General features: G+C 57.6%; 2 protein-coding genes across 5 annotated transcripts in view; both read right to left on the reverse strand.

Moving 5' to 3' along the window:
• Nucleotides 1-17,268, reverse strand: part of YTHDF2 (YTH N6-methyladenosine RNA binding protein F2) — a 276,572-nt gene that overhangs the window by 136,225 nt on the left and 123,079 nt on the right. The gene's annotated exons all lie outside the window — the stretch shown is intronic.
• The window catches only part of LOC116838004 (peptide methionine sulfoxide reductase MsrA-like), a 51,041-nt gene continuing 35,290 nt past the window's right edge, over nt 1,518-17,268 (reverse strand). For 3 of the 4 annotated variants that reach the window (XM_032802965.2, XM_032802963.2, XM_032802968.2), the window contains exons 4-7: nt 16,431-16,535; nt 11,400-11,506; nt 3,321-3,843; nt 1,518-3,287 (exon numbers count right to left, since the gene is read on the reverse strand). In XM_032802965.2, coding sequence (XP_032658856.2) covers nt 3,667-3,843; nt 11,400-11,506; nt 16,431-16,535 — 389 coding nt within the window. In that variant the 3' untranslated portion in view covers nt 1,518-3,287; nt 3,321-3,666. Of the gene's footprint in view, nt 3,288-3,320; nt 3,844-11,395; nt 11,507-16,430; nt 16,536-17,268 lie in introns of those variants that run through there. The other variant, XM_032802964.2, reaches the window with a different exon arrangement.

The following is a 17,268-nucleotide window of genomic DNA, read 5'->3' on the forward strand; positions in this document are numbered from 1 at the left end:
TCTCCCACCCCCACCCAAAATTAAAGCAAAACCCACTCCCATGCTTAGCGGAATTCAATTAAGACGCCTCTACTGAAAGCCCCTGCCTCTTAGCCATTGTGCCCCCTCCACAGCCTGATTCATGGGCAGGGCGAGATCTCTGAAACCACCCGTGTTTTATTTTTAAAGCACTCCAATAAACCCTATCGCCTACACATGCTTAGGAGGGCCGGCTTAGTCTAAGGGGGGGCAGTTGCGTGACTTGCAAGCCATGGCTGCATTGAGCGGAGTGGCCAGTGTAACGGCACCACCTGCTGGCAGTGTGCCGACATCACCGCCGTGGGGGAGTCAACGCCGGAGCCCACATGAACAAGCCGAATTGCAGGGCAATGAACCGTTCAATCAGTTACCCCGATTCAAGAGGGACAGGCTCTATTTTAAAACCAGCCATGGCCAGATTCCTCCCCCTCCAAATAATCTATCTCCACCCCTACTACTCTCCCCAACCGCTATCCCCATTGGCGGCATTTGCACATGAGACCGGAGCCATAATGACACTCCTGTGCGGACGTGACTTTGGGATTTCTGTTGCCCGGTCACAGACAGGGCCTGGAAAGCTGGTCTCAGCCAGAGAGGAAGATACAGGGGCAGGCAAAGAGGATGAGATCAACACTGAGGTGCTGAGGAAAGAAGCCGGCCTCTGGCACAGGTCTGGGGGAGGGGGTTGGCCCTATCGGTCCCCCATTCTCCTGGAACGTGGGGCTTTACGGCAAGTGGAAGCTGCCCTGCAACAGTGCTTTGCGTGCCCCCTGGGATGAAATGTGAGGCCGGGGGAGTCCCCTTTGCTGGGCCCCAGCCAAGGTAACTTCCACAGAGACTCAGGGCAGACAGGCTCCACCAGACTTTCGAGGGAGCTTCAGTGGGTGGTCGGGTTTATGGCTCTTTTCCTCCTCCCACACACCAGTTCGGCCTCCCGGCCAAGAATCACAGCTCCTTGCTGCTGAAAGGAAGAGCCGCAGGGGAGCAATGACTGTGCACGGACTGTACTGGGTACTACTGCCCTCTGCTGGACAGAATCAGACCTTCCCACTGGGCATGTCATAGATTCTATACTGCTAATGGGGATTCACCTCTGGCTCTAGGGGCAGGAGTCTGTGCTCTCAGGGCAGGAAGAATCCTACTGGGAAATAGCTCTTGATATCTGCACCCCTTCGCCACTAGCCATCAAGGATTTGTTACATCTGAAGCCGAGTTAACTCCCCCTTTCTCTACCCAAGCATGAAAGCCATGGGCACTTTACACTCATGCACTGAATAGGCAATGTCTTGTAACTGCACCAGTAGGCACGAGAGCTGTGAGCAAGCCAGCGCCTTTGGCTTCTGGAGCCTGCTGTGCACTACCCCTTTTACCCTGAACCCCTGTAACATCACACCTCCCATCAAGCCCCAACACAGGCTAGGAGCTGCATCAACGCTGAGACACCAACACATTCATCAGCCGAGACACAACATGAGCCCCTGCTGTTAATCAATCAATCCTTTCATTTATTCGGTGCAGCCCAGGAGACGCTGGATCATTTCAGAGGATCAAAATGGCATGGGGCCGATTATGAACAAGGCCAGCCCCACCCAGGTGAGTGTCAATTTAAACACCACCTCTCTGCCCAGCAGAGTTCAACGCACACCCACCCGCTGGCAGTAGGCAACACTGGCACTGAGCCAGACTCTGTGCCAAAGAACGGACTAGACTGGGTGGTGGCTGCTGCCGCCACGATGGGGGAAAGAGGGGCTGGCCCTTTAAGGGGAGCTGGGCTCAGCGGCGCCTGTGCTTAGCGGGTGGTGGGTCTGGGTATGGGCAGGACAGCATGTGATGGGAGCTCAGGGGCAGGGCAGCCTGGCAGACGGCGCTGGCTGGGTTAGAAAGACCGGGAGGGGGTTCAGGAAGGACGCAGGGCCAGGTAGAAGTAGGGAAGACAACCATCTCCCGCCCAGCTAGAGAGCAAGGCCGAGCTGGCGATCGCTGCAGTGAGGGGCAGGAGCAAACTCTTCAGAGGGCACCAGCAGGTCCTGAGGAAGCAATAGACACATCTGGCGGTGGGGAGGAACTGCAGGTTCCTGGGGAACAGTTGGTGAAATAAGTGGCTGGGGGGGTCTGCCACCGGCTGGGAATCCCGACAGAGGGGCAGGACCCCCAGGACCATATGAGTTAGGGCAGCCCCAGCAGGGAGCAAGGGAACAGCCCAGGGCTAGCATCGCTCCCCCTTGGCCAGCCAGGGCTTGGGGCAAGTGACTCCTCAGGCAGTGCCCTTGCCTTCACCAGGCAGCGGGAGAGCAGAGAGTAAAGGCCAGGCGAGCAGACAGCAGCCCACAAGATGCGTCTCCTCCCCTCCTGGGCTCAGATCAGGAAGAGGTCAAACATGCACCAAGGGGAGCCCAGGGACAGCAAGTCAGGATTCAGCAACTGCTTTTCCAGTCCCCTCGGGCAGAGCCCATTACAAGCTCTCCCCTCCCATGGCTGCCCCCAGGGCACATTAACAAACCCTGCTGCTCTTGGGCAGGGCAGGGCTGCTGGTTGCTAACCCGGCCAACACCTGTGTCCACTGCTCGGGGAGCCTCGTTCTCCGGGCCACCAGGGATCCAGGAAACCAGTGGAGCAGGGAGAACTGGTGTCATTGTCAAGGGTGATGGGGGGAAAGGGGGTGGCTGGAGGCCAGGGCTAAGCTCTAGGAGAGGGGGCTTCTTGCCCTGGAGTCTAATGGCTGAAAGTTAATAGGTCCCCGCTCTCTCTATGGGGAGGCATCAACAACCTTCAGCGATGGCCCAGCTCCTTCTCCACCAAACGTGCTGGTGAGGCTCCCGCTGGCAGCGGGGGGGCCACAGGGAGGGGAGGCTGCAGCCTTCCCAGTGTTGTCTAGCAAACCCAGGTGGAGAAAGCAGAGCATTTGCTGCCTGCCCTGAGTCCCCTGCATCCCCCAGGGCTGGGCACCTCTGTCCAGACCCTCCCAAATCCAGCAGCAAAGGCGGCTGAAAACTTTTGGCCTTGCCTCAAGTTGTGGTGCCGAGGCTGCCCCATCCCCTGGCCAGTCCCCCTGTGTAACAGATGCTGTGGTGGCCATGGCAATGGAGTGAGGAAATTCTCCAGGCAGTTAGCAAGCGAATTACCCCCTCTCCTATGCTCCAGCCTCCCAGTGAATAGAAGTGACCTCAGAGGAGGCTCTGGAGGGAAGGGGGCGCGTAGGTGTGAGCAGATCAGGACAAGGAGCCAGCAGCAGCTGGTGGTTGTGCAGGATCAGCTCTGGGACGCTTCCTCTTCAATCAGGGCCAACAGGACCAGGGCAAGACCCCCCACCTCAGCCTGGAGGCCACCGCGAAGCGAACAGGACCGAGGGGTGATCTCTGAACCCTGGAGCCTTGCCAGGGATCAGACCCAGAGCATGCGCTTGGACATCCCCCACGCTATGGTAACCGTCCAGAAACGCAGGGCAGGAAGGGACTCAAGGGGCAGTTTGCCTGGTGCAGAACCCGTCACGTCTGTGAATCAGGCCGTCCAGCTGGGTCCAGAGGTGGCCGGGAAAAGAAAAGCCACCTGCGCTCCCGCTGGTCGCTTAAAACGAGGTGCTAGGCTGCTTCCGTTCCCATGGCAACTGCTCGTGGGTGTTGATCGCCACGACTCCCAGGCATACTCCCTTCATGACTCTTGTTGAGCTGCAGGGTGGATGGGACAGGCCACGCCGGTCCCCTTTTGGCTGCAGTATCCCTTGGGGGTCTTGTGCAGGTACTGCTGGTGGTAATCCTCTGCATAATAGAACTCCCCGGCCGCCTGGATTTCAGTGGTGATGGGCCCCAGCTGCTGTTTGGCCAGCTCCTAACGAGAGGAGACAGGAGGAAAGGATGTCAAGCTTAGTGCTCCTGGAAGGGGAGCAGGCGGCATCACCAGCTGGAGCCAGGCATACAAGTTGACAGGCGCAGTGGGGAAAGCTCACAGATCCAGGCCGGGACCTCAGGGCAGAGGCTGTGACGTGATCTGGGGGAAAGGAACCGCAACAGGGACACCACCGACAAAATCCAGGAGCAGCTAGCGGGAGAGAGAAATGACAGCAGCTACTGCTTCCTCTGACACCAGGGCCCCTTCCAGAGCAGGGGCGCTGGACAGACACAGCAGTAGGCACTCAATTGGATCGGGGGCGAGGGGCGGGAAGTGTTTTCTATTCACTTCCATTCAGGGACGCTCTTGGCCGCCAAGTCCCAAGAGCTGCAGCAACGTGCGGCAGTTAAGCTCTGCAGCACCCTGGGAGGCAGGCAGCAGGTGTGAACCCTGCTTTACGCTGGTGGATGGCCTTGGCTGAGTCAGCTAAAGGGCTGGGACTAGAACCCAGGAGTCCTGACCCCCAGTCCCCTGCTCTGACCGCTAAGCAAGTCCCCCAGAAGGAAGCCACCTTAAAAACAGGAGCAGGAACTTGAAGGAGCGGGCTAGGAAGAGACCTGCCAGCAACTGGTCGCCTCCCTGGGAGACCGGAGGTGTTCATGTCAAACTGCCCCTTCAGCCAACACAAATCCTGCCTGCCTCGAGCTCCCACAGCACTTTCCCAGTGCCGGCCCTGCATACCCAGCCCAGACGCCTCAGCGATGGGCCCACTATGAACATGTGTCAGAGTAACGAACTGGAGCCGACGAGCACCATCCAGGCTGTCAGAGAAGAACTTTAAGACTAGGACTGCACCCACCACCCTCGTTCCTTAGACAGCCGCTGTCACTGCCGAGCTAAGGGACAAGAACCAGGGGCAGCTCTAGACATTTTGCCGCCCCAACCACGGAGGGTCCGCCTGCAGGAGGTCCACTGAAACCACAGGACCAGCGGACTCTCCGCAGGCATGCCGCTGAAGGCACCCTGCCTGCCGCCCTAACAGCAACCAGCAGACCGCCCCGGCACGTGCTTGGAGCGCTGGTGCCTGGAGCCGCCCCTGACAAGAACTGTGTTTCTGAGGGTCTCCTCCAGCCCCTGCCAGGCCCACGCTGGATACCAATGGGACCTGTGCAGGGGTTGCAGTACACCAGGCTGGCCACAAGGGGGCTGTAAGAGCCCCATTTCCCTAACAGGTTCTAAGCCTGGCTTGGCAGCTACCCGGCTAACACCCCCAAACAGAGGCATTATGTGAGCAAAGCCCTTGTGCAGATCCATCCCCCCAGTTAGAGTGACCAGACAGCAAACATGAAAAAATCAGGACAGAGGGTGGGGCGTAACAGGAGCCTAGATAAGAAAAAGACCCAAAAATCGGGACTGTCCCTATAAAATCAGGACATCTGGTCACCCTAACTCCAGTGTGTATGTGGGCGAGGCTAGGCTCATGGGATCCCTGCACAGAAGGAAAGAGAGGGGGAGGGGGAAGGGCAGGGCAGGCTGTGGGGTGAGAAGGGAGCTGTCCACCCCCATCACTAACCCCCCTCTGCAGAGTCTGAGCTCAGACCAAGCCAGGCCCCTCCACACCCGCTCTGCAAAACACTAGGTGCACTGAGCACAGACAACCGCCCAGATGAGGCGAGAGAGGGCATCCCTGGGGTGCCCCTCTCCAGCCTGCCATGAATGAACCCCAGACAGTGTCTCACTGAATGCCTGCTCCACTGCACGAGCCAGGCCCCTGCCGGCAGGAGCAGCTCAGCCAGCAGACCCGCGGCGTGGAACAGACAGACATGAGGAACCTGCCAGGGCAGAAATGCCGCTGCTGAAATGGGGGAGGCATCTGCACCCACTTGGGGAAGGACAGACAAGTTCTACGCACATCACATCACAAACTCATTCCTACTGCGGCTCCAGGTGCCGAGGTACTAAGCCCCTTGGGATACACCCCCTGAAATCCTAGCCCTCAACATGGTCCGCTGGCTAAGCCACAGGCACGACCCTGTGCATTGGGCTCTCTGGGAGAAAGCCAGGACAGGGGTCTGGCCTCAGAGTTAGACAGCAGGGGTGAATGCGCACTTCAGAGCTGTCCCTCCACATCACTACCTGGGGACCTGGCTTCTCCTCCAGCGCCTGCCCTTCGGTGACCATGGGCAGGGGCTCCCAAGGCTGCGACTGGACTCTCGCAAAGCTTAGCAATTTTTGTCCCCCCATGCGTGATGGTGGGTGAGTGGGTATTTCACAGCTTACATGCAATACCACCAGTCTCCAGTAATCCCCCATACACTAACGGTGGGCTTGGTCTCCCTCTAGTGCATGGCCCACCTAGGATGTTTAGGAGTCAACTACTGCAGCTGCTCTTCTGACACCAGGGGCCTAGCCCCTAGCGATGGCAGGACTGACTCCTATTTCTAGATCCAGAGGTCTATGGTTCAAGCCCTGCTCTAAGAACCCGAGTGCCCCCACCTTACTGGGAGGAGGTCAGTTCCCCCAACAAAGGCTTCTGTGGGGCAAGGGGTGAAGGGGGAAAAAAAGAATCATGAGAATCGATATTCTTCCCTTAAGGGAGGAGCATGTCCTACCTCCATAGCGGAGTGTTATTAGATCCCCAGTATTCCAGATGGCTTCCATGGAGCCAGTAACCCCACAAGGGCCACCAGTCCTGGCTGTGCAGCTCTTCATCCGGAGTGATTTGGTCCTTGATCACTCCCTTCAGCCAAGGACTTCAAAGGCCTTTACTAACAGGTCTCCCACTAGCTCAGTGGGGGACGGAGAGTTCAGTGGATTGAGCATTGGCCTGCTAAACCCAGGATTGAAAGTTCACTCCCTGAGGAGGCCATTTAGGGATCTGGGACAAAATAATCCATCAGGGAGGTACTTGGTCCTGCTGTGAAGGCAGGGGACTGGACTCAAGGTCCTTTCCATTTCTATGATTCTAAGCGCACATTAGGGCAGCCTCTGAGCCATCCCTGGGTTGGAGCTAAGGATTGTTAGTTTCATTTTACAGAGAGGGAAACTGACTTGCCCAAAGTCAAGCAGCGACAGAGCCAGGAGTAGGACCCAGGAGTCCCAATTCTCCGCACCTGTGCTCTGGTCAAACTCCCTTGCTAGTGCTCGGAAGTCTTAGCTTTGCAGTGTGCAGCTCTCCCTACTAGATCACAGTGCTGGGGAGTCTGTTCTGCTGCGGCGAAAACATACCACACACCAAAATCAGAAGAGAATTAGTCAAATCAAAGGAGCATTGTTCAGAAGGCAGGAGAGGCCAAGAGTGTAACCTGGGGACTGCTGTTAATGTTTACCATGCAAATCCTCTTATAGAGCGTGGATACATCGAGGTGCAGCTCTGCTCCACCCTGAACTCTCCTATGTTCCTTGTCTCCACAGGATACATCTACCTAGTTAGAGCCCAAGCCCCACACAGCCGTGTCCAACTTGGCTCAGCAAGCACTCAGGACCCAGGTCGTAGGACCCTGCTAGGGGGCAGATCAGAGCCCAGATCCCACTCCTGACTCCGGGCTAAGCCCTGTCATTTTGCAGTGTGGACACAGGGCAAGCCACAGACCCGAGTCATGAGGTCTGCACAGTGCGGACGTGTTAGCACAACCGAGAGTGCCAGGGTCAGCCATTGTAAACCCAGGTTTGCAATGCAGTGTGGACACTCCAGTGTGGGCCTGGAAACACTGAGTTCCCTGGGCTTACTGCGCATGTAGACATATTCTCAGAGTGCAAGCCCTTTGGGGCAGGGTCTGGACCAAACTATGTCCACACAGGACCTGGTACAATAGGGCATCCATTCCTATCAGCTATTTGCAAAGGCTTCTCGGAACCATTATCCTCCATTTGGCAGATGAGGGGAAACTGAGGCAGAGATGCCCCGGAGTCAGTTTATGGCAGAGACAGAATAGAACCCACATCTCCAGCTGCCAAGACCTGAGTTCTAGCCCCTGGACACAGCTACCTCTGAAAGGGCTGAACTGGCTGCTCCAAGAAAAGAAGGAATGCCACCTGTCAGGGCCGCTGTCAATCACCCACTGAGCCAAGCCGTGATGGGTGGAGGTGCTGAGAAGGGGGTTTTTGTCAGGGCGGAGGTGTCTACTAGGAGGAGGATACTGGGGAAGGGGAGGGGCTGACTTAGAGGCGAGCGGGGTTTGTCTCCAGTCGGGGGAAAGCCTCTTGTGGCTCCCATCAGCGCTCGCCTGTCAGCCAGCTCTTTGATGTGGGGCGCATCGTTAATTGCATTGAAGGAGTCGGTGGCTCTGGAGACTCCAGTGGATGGGAGGAGGAGCGGGGAGACTTGCATTTCTCTGGGGTCCAGAACAAGGCAGTTTATCGGCGGGCAGAGTTAATTCACATGCAGGAGGGGGGATGCCGGGTGTGGGAGCCGATAAGGAGGCCCAGTTAATTAACTGGAACCCAGCAGGGGCTGAAGTTAGGGAAGGAGCTGTGGTGGCAACCCAGCAAGCAGCAATCCCAAACTACAGGCCACTGGAAATGAAGGGAGGAGGATTCGAACCTCTGCTGGTGGCAGCCCAGGTAGAGATGAGATGGGAGCCCTGGAGAGCCACAACCTCTAGCCCCAGAGCCGGGGCAGGGTCCCTCACCCCCTATGCCTTTGCCCTGGCCTCTAGAGCAGCACATGGCCATGAGGTCAGTGTCCCTTTCCTGCCCAGATCAGGACAGGCCCCAGCTCCTCCCTGCCTAGGCGGGGGCTTTGGGGATTTTTTGCAGAGGAAATGCAGGACAGGGAGGAGGGCTGAGTTTAGTGGCTGGCTAAGGGACCAGGTAAGCTCTAATCTAGTGCTTCTCATCCACATAGCTCAGAGGAGAATAACAGAGGTGGTCAGGGGCATTACCCCCATTTTATGGATGAGGACACTGAGGCACGGAGCGGGGACGTGACTTGCCCCAGGTCACAGAGCCAGGAATGGGGAAATCCATCGGCAGCACACCTGTCACCACGGCAGCTGAGGAAAATGCCCCAGGGCTGTCCCGGGAGAGACGGCCAGTGCTGTGCTGGGTACTCTTCTCCTCACAGTGGAGGTGGAATCTGAGCGGAGAGACCAATGGAGCCAGAATCCCAGGAGGCACCTGCCAACCACGCTGCTCGGCTCCCTCAGTCCCATTAATAAATGCAAAGTTGTTGCTGTCACTGAGTCCAGGCCCAGGCTGAGCCTCGGGAAGGGGGTGATGGAATATTTTTCCCCCTGCCAGGGAATATCTTTGCATGGCTAATAGGCTGCGGGAAGCAGAGCTGTTGGCACGGCGCCTCGTTACGTCACCGGGGATCCCCGGGACGTGGATGGATTCTGATCTCCGTCACACTTCTGGAAATCCACCATACCCCCCTGGAGATGGAGGGATGCTGGATCAGTGCCAGCGCGGCGGCTCAGAGCTAGGCCCACCATCACCGTGGAAACAGCAGAATTCAGCCCATCTCCACCCAGGGAGGCCATAACTGTACGGGCTGGATTTCCATGAGCGCTGATGCTCCGCCGAGCAGTCCCCTGAGTTCCCGGCGCTCCACACCCCTGAGAACCGGGTCCTACATGGATCTATTTTGTGGCAGGTGTCTATGTGGCTTAGGCATTATGGGACCGACGAACAATTCTCCTAGGAGATTCCTCGGCGTGTCCCTGCTCTAGAGAAGAGCCAGGACTCAGCTGTGCAATAGAACAGGGGATTCTTTCGGGGGGGTTAATAACACCAACCAGAGTCACCCCAAGTCCTGGCCTGGATGAAGCGGCCATAGATGGCTGACGGGGGCGGTGCGTGCAGTGCGCACTTGCTACCAGAGGTGCTGGGAGATGGTAACAGCTTGTTTTTTGTCACCCGTACTGCCATGTGCAAACGGGAACACCAGATCACCTTTGCTTGGAAGGATGAGCCCCCCTCCCCACCCCGTGTCCCGGGGAGATGTAATGTGGTAGAGCAGTGCTAAGGCTCACTGTCTGGAGAGGGGGTAAAATCTCTCGCTTTGCTCTTTCCATCAGTGGAGCCCAACCCACTTTAACGAGTGGGTGGGGTTCACCCCGTTAGAGATGGGGAAACTGAGGCACAAAGAAGCAGTGACTTCAGCCTTGTCTATGCTTATATTTAGGCCCTTGTGTAGCTACAGCGGTGCGGGCCCCTAGTGTGAACAGGATTCACCAGTGTGGCTTTCCCTAGCATCAGCCCAAGGAGAGCTGCAAGTTTGTACCCGTAAGTTTGTGCCAGTGGCTAAAATGCTAGTCCAGACAAGGCCTGGCCCTCGGGCCCACAGGTCTAGAACTTGGCTCCCCTGGCTCCCAGCCCAGTGTCCTGCTGCCGCAGGATTTGCTCAACCCACAGCGCAGCGCTCAGCAGAGATTGCAGGGGCCACTCTTGTAAAAACAGCCCCTTGATCTTGCAACTGACTAGCCCAAGGCTGTGCAGCCCACCAGACACTCGCTCCACTAGCCTTGCCCGCAACCCCGCGCCCCGCCCACACACACACGTGCCGCGTCTGCCCGGCACGTGCAGGATTTAAACAGGTCGCCTTTAATTGTCCCAGCGACAGCGGCTGGGGGCAAACCGCTTAAGGCAGTGAATCATTTTCACGGGATGCTGCACCTGTCTCAGTCAATGGCCTTTGCCCCCACCCCCAGCTGCCAGTTGCCGTGGCGGCAGGTTGCCAAGGAAACTCGTTTTCCCCCCAGCCCCCTTCCTCATCAGAAAGGCAGGAAGGGCCTTACTGGGGTAATTAACTAAGTAGGCCTTGCCTCCCTTTTGTCTCCCCTCCCTCCTCACCACAGGACACAGCTCAGAGGGCAGAGCCTACCCAGAGCAGGAAGGGGGAGCAGCTGGGAATGCACCGACACAGCAGAAGCAAGGGGAACAGCCCCTACCCTTTGCACCAAGGGAGTCTCCCGGCATCCATTGCACCCACAGAGCACATTGCATTCCCAAAGCAGCCCTGGCTCGAGAAGCCTCCTTCGCAACTACAGCAGCGGCCCCAGACCCAGCGCAGACGCCAGAGCAGAGGGTCAATACAGCCAGCACACTACAGCAACGCCACTCCAGCTGGGTTCTGCAGAGCAGGAGCTCCCAGGGCTTTAACAAGTGACATTTCTAGGCCTGACAACTGCAAACAAAGCTTTTCCAGCCGTTTGGCAGGCAGCCTGAAGCAGCCGCTGAGAGGTGCAAACAGCTCCCCAGTCACACTGTTAGCTCTGGAGCCTACTGATGGCGATATACACGGTTCACTATTTCATTGCCCATTTTAGCGGAAACATCTGGATATTCTGGTCTGCTGAGCAGAGTTTGTGATCAAGGTCGGAGTTTGGATGGAAAAAAAGCCCACTGATTTCCCACACCAGCCCCCTGCCTTACTGAGAGCTGAAGATCTTTGGGGACAGTAAGTCTGTGAGATGAGCATCCCCTCACACCTGCAGGTGAGTGGAATGCAGAGAGCAGCTCCCAGCCATCTCTCATTGAGGGATGAGATAACACGTAAGCAGCCTGGTTTGCGCCACCCCATCCCAGGGGAACAGCCTCTGCTCCAAACCTGCCTGTTGATACATCGCCTTCGACTTCAGGGCAGCATCCCTCTGCTGGGCTCCGAACGTGTGGATGACCGAGCGATACTGTGTGCCGACATTCTCCTCTTGCTGCATGCCTGAAAGACAGCAAGCCACCCATTAGGAGATAGAGGGTGCCCCATGTCCAGGCACACCAGGATCACCAAAAAGCAGTGCCCAAGCTTAACTTCAGCCCCGCAAAAAGGGCATTCACATTGAACTCAAGGGCTAACCTCATCCCTTCTGGCACAGCCTGTCTGATTCCTTTGGCGCAGGGCGGGCTGCTGATTTTCAGTGGCAGCCTTCTGCTCCACCATTCAAACAAACCATGACATTTTCTCCACAGACAGTAGGAGATTCCATTATTAAGGCAGCACCGAGATCAGGGACCCAGCTGCGCTAGGTGCTGTATAGACACATAATGAGACAATCCCTGCACCAAAGAGCTTGCAACTAGACAAGACAAAAGAAGGATCATTATCCCTAATTTACAGATGGGCAACTGAGGCCCAGAGAGATTTAACTTGCCCAAGGGAAATCTGTGCCAGAGCTAGGAATTAAACCCCAATCCCGAGTCCCAGTCCAGTACCTTAAGCACTGCGTCTTGCGTGAACACTCCTCCAGAGATACAGCAACAGAGGTTAGCGTAAGTAACCAGAGCACTGTTGAGTAGTGCTAAGCTGGCACCCCTGCCAGCTGCCTCCTATCCACAGAAAAGGGATGTGGGCAGAGTCCCCGTGAGTCCCCCCTCCCCACATCCTTAATCTGGAGGGCACGGCCCAACAGACCAGCCATCGGTCTACCCTCATATCCTGTCCCATCTCATCAACTGAAGAGCCAATCAGAAGACCACATGGAGAAGTGGCCAGGGCAAAGCTCCAGTGCTTAACTGACCCCTGGGTTGGTCCCCATGAGATGGGGGAGACTGAGGCATGAGGTGGGGAAGCAGCTTCCCTGAAGGTGTCCATAGATGAGGCAGGATTGGAAGCAGAGAGTTCCCGGCTCTCAGTCCCGCTAGGCCCTGCCTCTCTGCAGGGGGAGGGGACACACAAGCCAATCTTGTCATGCTCTGAACCTCCCTTTCCCTCACCCCCTTGCCCCGAATGGGCTGCACCCCTCACAGCGCTATCGAAAGGGGGATGGAGTCAGGCTAAACAGGACCCAGGACCAACTGGAGCTTTTCCTCCCAACCCAGCCCCTAGCCTCTCTCGCTCCGAGATGGATTCTCCATCTCAAGCCTCCTCACCCTCTTCTTCGTCCCAGGAGAGTATCAGCCATCAGCGCTACTGCCCCCCACCTCCAGTACTGGGAGGGGCCCCAGGTGCTCGGAGGATCCTGCCATAACCCACTCCAGGAGAGGGGAAATAGCATTATCCTAGGGAACCGGCAGAGCTCCACCGGAGTCGGTCCATACAGCTGCCCAGCCGCAGAGCTCCACTGGACTTAATGCGGCCTCCACCCAATCCTTCTAGTGACCAGGAACTCCAAAAGGGAGAACTCAGCTCAGGTCAGGAAGTCAAATCAGTGGCATGACTGACCACACAGCCGCCCCCCCAGCCCCCGACACAGCCACTCCAATTACTATTCCCATCACAGGATGGGCTGTTAATCACAGCTGTACACAAATCTAAGGCACCCTCTGAGTTCCTTGTCAGCCCAGTGGCTGCTGCCGGTTATTAAACTGCATAAATTACGGTGCTCAGGTTTGCCACTCACTGGGAACGGCACTCAGTGCAGTAACGAGCTGGACTGCAGGGGGGCTAGGAGTTATTGGAGGCCCCACGGGCATCCTCTCAGCCAGATACTCTGGGGAGGAGGGGTTGGACTGGCCATAGGGGCCCCTCAAGCTGCCGGGAGGCAGCTAGGGAAGGCAGCGCCAGGCCATGCTCAGGCTGTTACCAGGCAGCACAGGGTGGAGGGAGATCTGACAGTGGAGCTGTTTCCTGCCCCTACTAGTCCAGCTGCCCCAGAGAGAGACGAGAGCCCCTGAGTTGCGCGGAGAAGGGAGTCAGAGCAGGGGGTGAGCAGGAGGGGCAGACGGTCAGGCTGGTGGGAGCTGGAAGGCTCCTGGCATCACACGCTAAGAGAGGGACGTTCTGAGCCACAGATGGGTATTAAACGCTTCCAGTGGGGGCGCGTCAATATCCCGTCTCCACATATATGGCTGAGGGGATCTGGTTAAACAAGGAAAGTACAGTTCATCTAAGGGGAGGGGAAACCTCCCCTGCCCTGCAGGGGTCGGGGGGGAGGGAAGGGGGTAATAAGGATCCAATTGGTCCCCACAGGACATGGAAAGGGGGTGTTTAGGAGGATCCTGCCCAGGGCTACCTATCCCTCTTCGCCTCTCTCCTTCTGGGAGGACTTTGGTCCCATGGTGGGCACTCCCCACAGAGGCTGCAGGCAAGGGGCAGCAGAGGCGAGAGCACTCCCCACTGAGGCATGTGCACTTAATGTGGCGGACGAGCAATGCTTTAGCGAGTGGGGACATCGGCCAGAAGGGGATGCATCAGGCTTAGGGTGACCAGATGACCTGATTTTATAGGCACAGTCCTGATATTTGGGGCTTTGTCTTATATAGGCGCCTACTACCCCCCACCCCTGCCCCGATTTTTCACACTTGCTGTCTGGTCACCCTAATGAGGCCAGACACATGACCATTCACACCCCTTCCCCACCAACTCTTTGAGGCCAACTGCATCTTGTCCAAGGGCTTGTAAATCCAGCCCGGGGTCCGAGTGTTCCTTCAGAGGGTTAACCAAGCTCCTCTCCCACTCCACCCAACGGCTTCAGGGCCCAACTCCACAGAGTCAATCGCTGAATACGGGAGCCGGTCTGGGGGACACGTGCTGAGCTGCGAGGCGCTATTCCGAGGGCAGCAGTCCATACAGAGAGGGATGGCCATACAAAACCATATGAGAAACACCCTCAGCTAACCAAGGAGCCAGGCAAAGAGAGTGCAGAGGCCAAGGAAGCTGTTTGTGGCCAGAAGCTCCCCCGCTTGCCCTACAGCAGGGTCCAGACCTGAGGACCTCATGGGAGCAACTGCTCGGCGCCCCCCTACTCTGGGAGGATGCAGGGCCCTGTGTGGGTAACTTGGGCGCCCAGTGGGGATGGCACAGCACAGAGCTGGCTTGACGGGGGGGAAAGCGACCCCCCCAATGGCCTCTCAGCCCCTGGAGGCACCCAGACTGTGGGGCAAAAGACACGAGAGGGCACAGGCCTGCCTTCTGTGACAGGCCTGTTAAGAGTTCGGTGGGCTGGGGGGCCTATGGTCAGGATCCAGCCTGCTACCAAGGTGGCAGAGCCAAGACTGGGTCATTTACATCAGGAGTTAGAGGGTCTTGGGTGGGGTAAAAGGCACAACCCCACCCCTCCCAACATCGATCAGGGACCTTCAGGGAGACAGCTCAGTCCAGAGCGTAGGCCAGCGGATTGGGATCTATTTCCAGCTCTGCCTCTGACCTGCTGCGACACTGTGGGCAAGTCCCGTACACCGTGCCCCCCCGGCCTCCATTTCCCCTCCCACCCTTTCTTCTGTCAATTGCAAGCTCTGGACCGGGCCCTCGCAGAACACAAACCACCAGCCTCCCTCCCGGAGACTGCAACCACGTCACCCAGTGAAAACCCTGCTTTCTTGGGGTGGGGAACAGGGAGGGTCCCTCCAATGCTGCGGGGCCTGTAGGTGGCCCTCCCCGCTACTGCCCATCCGCAGCGCGGGCACACAGTGCCCGTTAAAACACAAACACGCAATCAGAAGCCAGCCAGCGACACGCAGAGACTGCTAATCTCCTCATTAAAATTACGCTTCGGTACAACAGGGCCCCAGCCCGGCCTCTCCCCCTCCCTTCCCTGCCACCGACGTGAGGGGGGTTTCAAACAGTCCTTCCTCCCTGCCCCCTCTTTATTCAATACCCCCATCTCTGCACAGCTGAGCCCCTGCCCCCACGGCTTTCCGAGGCCCCTTGTCAGCTGTAGCATCCCCATCAATGCCGGCAGAGCTTTTTACAGAGCTATCCTGGGGCTGGAGCCATTTAAAGAGATAGCGAACCCTTGGGGGGGCCGGGGGGAGGTGGAACTGCTGCAGACAGTGGAATGAGACCACGTGATTTACAACAGAAAGATGTGGAAGGCCTGGTCAGAAGAGGGATTAATAGCAGCACCTGGTCCATGCGGCATCCCTCCTCTGTGTGTGCCCCCAGCCCCCCCAAGACATGGTGACTTCTAGCGGTCAGATTAGAGGTTCGTGATGATCCCTTCCAGCCTTAATATCGATGAGTCGCTCTGGATGTCAAAGCGGGAGGGAACCACAGACAGACCCACCCCACCCCAAGCAATGGCTGTGGGTCCCAGAGGATCCTTCACTTCCAATGCATCCCATGGATGGAGAGTCAGGGCTTGTGGGTACAATACTGGACTGGGAGATCTGGATTCAATTCCCAGCACTGACCCAGACTCCCCATTTGAGATCTTGGGCAAGGCACTGAATCCTTCTGCACCTCAGTTTCCCCTATCTGCAGAATGGGGATAAAGATACTCTCTCATTAGGTGTGTGTGCAGCACCTGGCACAACGGGACCAGTTCTCCAATCAGCACGTCACTGGCCAGGCCTGGCGTCGGGCTGCTCTGATTGTGATTACACACGTCTCTGTCTTCCCTGCCCATGGAAGCAGGCAGCACCCATCGTGAGCAGAGAGCGTCTCTCTCATCCCCAGCCACCCAATGCGGACAAGAGTCACAGGGGCAGCGAGCTACATTGTCTGGTGCAGATGGGCACCACAGCCCTTTATTCAGGGGTTTGAGCTCCTGTTACCCCCTAGGGGCAGGATCAAAGCCCCAAGACCAGTGCAGAGATCCAGGTCGGTGGTATGGGGGATGAAGATGGCTCAGGTTCCATCTCTGCTGATAATGTGGGCAGGGGTGGCAGGGAGCTGCAGCCAAAAACCTGAGTCTACACAGGTAGTTACAGCGGCTGCCTCTGGCACCACTCACTGACCCTATGGACACAGAGTCCCCTACCCTTACCTTGGGTGGGGTCATGGTTCTCCCAGAAGGCTTTGAGGAGGGCCTCGTAGCTGGTCTTCTGGGGGTCGTACACAACCCTGACCACTTCCGCGTGTCCGGTCAGACCTGGGGGGAGAGGAGAGAGGTTAAACAGCCCCCTCTGCTCAGCAGCGGCTCTGCCCCCTGCCACAGGAATCCGTCAGCAGCAGGACGCTCGCCCGTGATAAAGTAGCCCGGGATGCTGAGCAACGGCCTGTTCTGTGGCCCCCAAGCTTTGGGTTTTAAAGCAATTTTAACCACGATTCATAGGTTCCATGGCCAACAGGGGACCACTGGCATCAGCTAGTTGGAGCTCCCGTACAACGCACACTAGAGAGTGCCCCTTGCTCAAGAGGGGATGCTGCTCGGCGGCGGTAAGGTGTGCCTGTCACACCCCGCGCCAATTCGGGCTCAGGTAACAAGTCCGGCGACTCGAGGCTGAGTGCTCATCCCATGCCGTGGCGTCGTGCATGCTCACTGCTCAGAAGGGGGCTAACGCTGGAGCAGAAGGTGGCTGACGGGGTGGGGGCCAGGCCTGGAATGGCAGGGGGGCCAGAGGGAGCTGCGTGGGTGGGAGACTGAACCTCGCTGGACTGTCAGGCCCTGCCGCCCAGCAATCACAAGACAGGGCCAAATGGAGGGGAGCGCAGGGCCAGAGATGTTAGGCTGGCCATACGGTGTGGGGGAGGGGACACACCCTCAAGTCTGCAGACCACAGCGCGCGAGAGAAACCCTTCCCCCGCCCCCCCAATTAATGGCATCACCGGCTAGATCACAGCAGCTATCCAGCGATTCCATTTCGCCCTTCTATAGCGCCTTT

The sequence above is a fragment of the Chelonoidis abingdonii genome, chromosome 25, assembly GCF_003597395.2.
Source record: "Chelonoidis abingdonii isolate Lonesome George chromosome 25, CheloAbing_2.0, whole genome shotgun sequence".
Classification (NCBI taxonomy): Eukaryota; Metazoa; Chordata; order Testudines; family Testudinidae; genus Chelonoidis; species Chelonoidis abingdonii.